The 5,097-nt window shown below is 35.9% G+C and overlaps 1 protein-coding gene across 1 annotated transcript in view; it reads left to right on the top strand.

Moving 5' to 3' along the window:
* LOC106880861 (organic cation transporter protein) overlaps window positions 1-5,097 on the top strand; it is a 15,366-nt gene that overhangs the window by 2,792 nt on the left and 7,477 nt on the right. The window contains exons 2-5 of the mRNA XM_014931009.2: window positions 1,829-2,208; window positions 2,787-2,890; window positions 4,097-4,251; window positions 4,576-4,747. Coding sequence (XP_014786495.2) covers window positions 1,829-2,208; window positions 2,787-2,890; window positions 4,097-4,251; window positions 4,576-4,747 — 811 coding nt within the window. The remainder of the gene's footprint in view (window positions 1-1,828; window positions 2,209-2,786; window positions 2,891-4,096; window positions 4,252-4,575; window positions 4,748-5,097) is intronic.

Below are 5,097 nucleotides of genomic sequence, written 5' to 3'. Positions count from 1 at the left end.
ACAACTTTCTCTCACTCTTACTTCCTGTTTCTGTTGTACCTGTGTTTCAAAGGGTCAGCCTTGTCACACTATGTCACGCTGAATATCCCCGAGAACTACGTTAAGGGTACACGTGTCTGTGGAGTGCTCAGCCACTTGCACGTTAATTTCATGAGCAGGCTGTTCCGTTGATCGGATCAACTGAAACCCTCGTCGTCGTCGCAACCGACGGAGTGCCAACAACAACAACAACCATGGTCTCATCCGACTCCGCCCATGTTATGGGCCTGATCAGCCTTCTTCTTTTCCAGATTAATCAACACTTTCCCAACATGCCCGGAGCTCGGTACAGCCACCGGTTTATCTCGACTGTCAGTTGAGCTTAACCATCCATAGACTTTTTTAAAATTATAAGCTGACTATCGCTTTTGAAAATACCATCAAAGTTGACAATTTTTTAGATGTTACTCTCGACTTAGATGCTAAACTATATTACCCTTTCCATAAATCCAATGAATCACTAATATATATCAACGTCCTATCTAATCACTCAGAAATTACTTTCAATAACAGTCACCGGTGTCTCTATTACAATTTCCAACTTATCAGCAAATGTAGAGATCTTTATAACCAAACCCTCCAGATCAGTGGTTTCCGCGAAAAAATCTCTTATATCCCCAACACTAGACGTAAAATTAAACTCACACTTTTCTGTCTTAATACGGATCCTGGACCCGTCAGACCTATTTCCACGCATCCACACTCCATCAATCTTCAACAAAATACCCCAACGCATCATGTTCACCCACCCCTCCAGTGGTATAATGACCCTCGAAGATCAAGCCTCTCCGTGTATACCCACCACTCTACCCCTGTGTTCTAAGCCCTCCAAGAGCAGGAAGCGAAAGTTGTCATGGTTCGCGCCACCTTTCTCCCTTTAAATTAAATCCCTGCCTAAACTTTTCTTTAAAACTCTAAACTCCAGTTTCTCACCACGAAATGAATATCACCTATTTTCAATAAATTCTCTATTATAATCTCCAACTTATAAATCTTCCTAGTAGTAGCCATTACTCTCTCGGCTGGAGTTTGTTGCTGAACTAAAAGTGAAAATAGTAAAATACGAAGAAATGTAGAAGTGAAAATAAAGAATTAAATGAAGTACTTCAAATAAAAAATCTCCACTTTAATATTACTTACCGGCAAATAAGGGGAAAGCTGGCAGAATAATTAGCACGATGGGCAAATTGCTTAGCGACATTTAGCCCGTCTTTACGTTCTGAGTTCAAATTCCGCCAAGGAGAAGTTAAAATAAGCACCAGTTGAGGTTCGGAATCGATGTAATCGAATTTCCATCTCTCCTGAGTTGCTGGCCTTGTGCCAAAATTTGAAGCCAATATCACTTACTGGCATACTCTGGCGCTCACTCTTGTAGAACAATTTTCTGCCATTACGATAATACGCCATGTACATGACACCCAATTGGAAACAATGTTTTTTACATGATATAAATGTCAAAAACTTCCTTCTTTATTGAAAATTTGTCATGTTTTTCACTAAATCCTCAATGTCATTGCGCGTTTTACTTCATATTGTCATAATTCATTGAAGGTGCTACTGTTCAGAAACAGAAAAACCACGAGAAAAACCACTTCGACTCAGTCGTATTACGTACATCATTGACATCTATTTGAGTAAACTTTTCGTTTCATTCTCTTGAGAATGATCGACATATGTTTCAGAAACCAGTTATACCGAATTATAATCATTCAGAAGCACATTTTATTTATTAAAAAAATAATGATTTATCATAAATTAATTCTGGAAATATATTTTGTTTGATTTACAGTTTTAGATTCGTCAATATCAGAAATTACGGAGGAAATATTGAAGACATGTGGCGGATATGGTTTATTCCAAAGGACACTCAATACTTTTATTTTCATTTTTGTAATGTTTCATGGTCTTTCACTTTTAACGATGGTGTTTATAAGAGAGAGAGTTCCGTTTGCTTGTTATCCTTCAAATTTCAATGAATCTTTGATTCCACCAAATATCACCTTAGATGAATTCTTAAACAAAGCAGCTGTTGAAGATGAGAGATGCTCTGTGTATAACCTGGATACTAAAGAAGGGTTTTATATCCTTCCCACCAGTAATTCTACAAAGGAACCGTGTAATAATGGTCGAAAGTTCTACTCTGACGATCTGTCATCTATTGTCTCTGAGGTAAGGAGTTGGAACTTGTTTTTTGTGTTTTTAATCTTTGTGCCTTGGTATATACGTATTGTAATAATGTTATAATAATAGAAATTTCAATAAATATGGTAGATAATTTTTTCCCGATTATAGTGATCAATTGTTTGTGTTCACATAAGCTCTCTCCCTCCATCAAATCGACATTACCTGTACAGGTACACGACGTGCCACAAAACTGTTTATATATATATATATATATATATATATATATACACACATATTGTATATATCTATATATATATAAATATATACATGTGTATGTACGTACGTATGTATGTATGTATGTATGTATATATGTATGTATGTGTGTGTGCATGTGTGTGTGTGTGTGTGTGTGTGCGTGTGTGTGTGTGTGTGTGTGTGTGTGTGTGTGTGTGTGTGTGTGTGTGTGTGTGTGTGTGTGTGTGTGTGTGTGTACAGTCTTTTTCTGCTCGAATTCCAGGGGTGAGGGATAATTTAGTTTGTTTAGCATTTATAACTGTTATAACATCTGTATGTCTGTGCTTAGCCAATAACTATGTTTAAAATATTCTTCTATTTTCCTATAGTTTGATTTAGCTTGTGAAAATGAATGGCTGAAAAACCTTGCGGTGTCTGTAATGTTTGCAGGTTTTCTTCTTGGAAATCTATTATTTGGAATAATTTCAGACAAGTAAGTGCAAAATGTTTATTTTCTCTAAGAATGCTATTTATAAGAAAATGGGATTCATATAAATGCATAAATCGTTTAATGTACAGGAACAGGAATAATGAATACCTAACAAATTAACTCTTGCAAAGTTGCTATAAAGAAATGGTATAAAGTCACACATGAATTATTTTGTGACGGTCGTCGAGTAATAAATACATTGAGAAAACTCCAACCAGGTGTACAATGTGATCGTCTGCACAATGATAGATACCTGGTTTGTGAACTTTTAAGCAGATTGTAAGTTAGTTTGTGGGTCAGTGTGATGTCCAATAACTGTAAATATATCTATAACTAATATAACATTGATTTTGACCAGTTATGCAGCTCGCTCATGGATTGCAACGCATTTTTCTGCGCGAATCAATTTGTCTCCTCTCCGGCGATTCGTGTCGGCTGCCGCAGTTGATGCTCTCCCTGTGTTGTTTGTCTTCAATAATGATTTGTTCTTTAAACTTCGTCATCCTGGCCGATGGGGTCATCTCCAGAGATAACCTGTGGCCTTCGGTACCCGTCGGAAAATTACGCTCTTCCTCTTCCTTCGTCAAAAAACTCAATGACATCACGTTTCTGCTCAGAACCCATTATTTACCTCCAATGAATAAGAACGGGAAGAAGAGTTACGCTATGACCTTTGTCATTTGATAATAAAAGACGACATCTATTCTTGCATTACCTTCGATATAGCCTTCGTATATATGTATTATGTTAATGAAGGCATATGGGTTAGCAGTTAGGGTGTTCGGCGCACTGTCGTATGGTTGTGAGTTCGATTCTCAGCAGCGCGTTGTGTCCTTGAGCAAGACTCTTTAGTTCGCGTTGCTCCAGTCCCCTCAGCTACCAAAAATGAGTTGTACCTGTAATTCAAAGGGCCAGCTTTGACACATTCTGCGTCATGCTGGATCTCCCTGAGAACTACATTAAGGGTACGCGTATCTGTGGAGTGCCCATGTATTGTGTAGGTTTGATAAGAAAAAAAGAGAGAGAGAGAGAAAGAGAGATAGGTGGGGTGAGAGAAACGGTCAAGCGTGAGAGAAAGAAAACAATCCCAGAGTGCAATAGCTTCACATGTGGGAAATGAAATCTCTAATAGGCACTGAAATTTATTTAAAGAATATTAACATTCACAAAGATTGAATAATCATGACTAAATGGTTTTATTTTTGACAGATTCGGTCGATTTAAAGCGTTCTGTGTCGCAGATATACTTTGCATCGTTAGTGGTTTTGCCAAAATATATTCACCAAATTATATTGTCTTCGTCGTTATATACTTTTTCGAAGGCTTTGGGCATGCTGGCACGTATGTAGTTGCATACACTATGGGTAAGTATTTTAAAATTCTATAGACACAAAGTTTTGATTTTAAGAGTTACATGCTAGATTCTATTTCGTTTTTGCATTTGGCTTGCAAGATTTTTTATGTGAATTTGTGTGTTGAAGCATATTTTGTTGTGTCATGGGGGAGACATTCTGTTGTAATGTCTTACTAATTAACACACTCACCTGTAGCGTGGTAATTCTATGGAGTATGTGTTGTGTATGTCCACTGTATTAAGAGCATTTTTTCTGGTAATATATATAATATTGTATAATATGATATGTCACATCTTATCAAGAAATATTAACATGATATATTTTTTATTACAGCGATCGAATATGTCTCTCAAAATTACAGAATGAGTTTGAACTTCACTATGCATACATTCTTCGCTATCGGAGAAACACTTCTCGCTGGTGTCGCATATCTACTTCGTAAATGGCAGCATTTATTGTATGCTGCAACTATTCCGCATATTCTGGTTCTCATTATAGCTTTGAAGTAGGTATATCTTCGCAGGTTTTAACGATAATCTGAATAGATATTAAAGTTGTCAATTTACTCACACTTTATCGTATGTGTGTGTGTGTGTGTGTATGTGTGTGTGTTTGTGCGTGTTTGTGTGTGTGTTTGTGCGTGTGTATATATATATTAATGTATATGTATATATATGTATGTATACGTATATATAAGTATGTATATGTATATATGTATGTATATATATATATATATGTATATATATATATGTATATATATATATATGTATATATATATATATACGTATATATATATATATATGTATGTATGTATGTATGTATGTATGTAAATATATATGTGTATATATATATATA

This window comes from Octopus bimaculoides, chromosome 13, assembly GCF_001194135.2.
Source record: "Octopus bimaculoides isolate UCB-OBI-ISO-001 chromosome 13, ASM119413v2, whole genome shotgun sequence".
In the NCBI taxonomy this organism is placed as follows: Eukaryota; Metazoa; Mollusca; class Cephalopoda; order Octopoda; family Octopodidae; genus Octopus; species Octopus bimaculoides.
The sequence above is the reverse complement of the archived record's forward strand: the minus strand, read 5'-3'. Positions and strand labels throughout refer to the sequence as shown.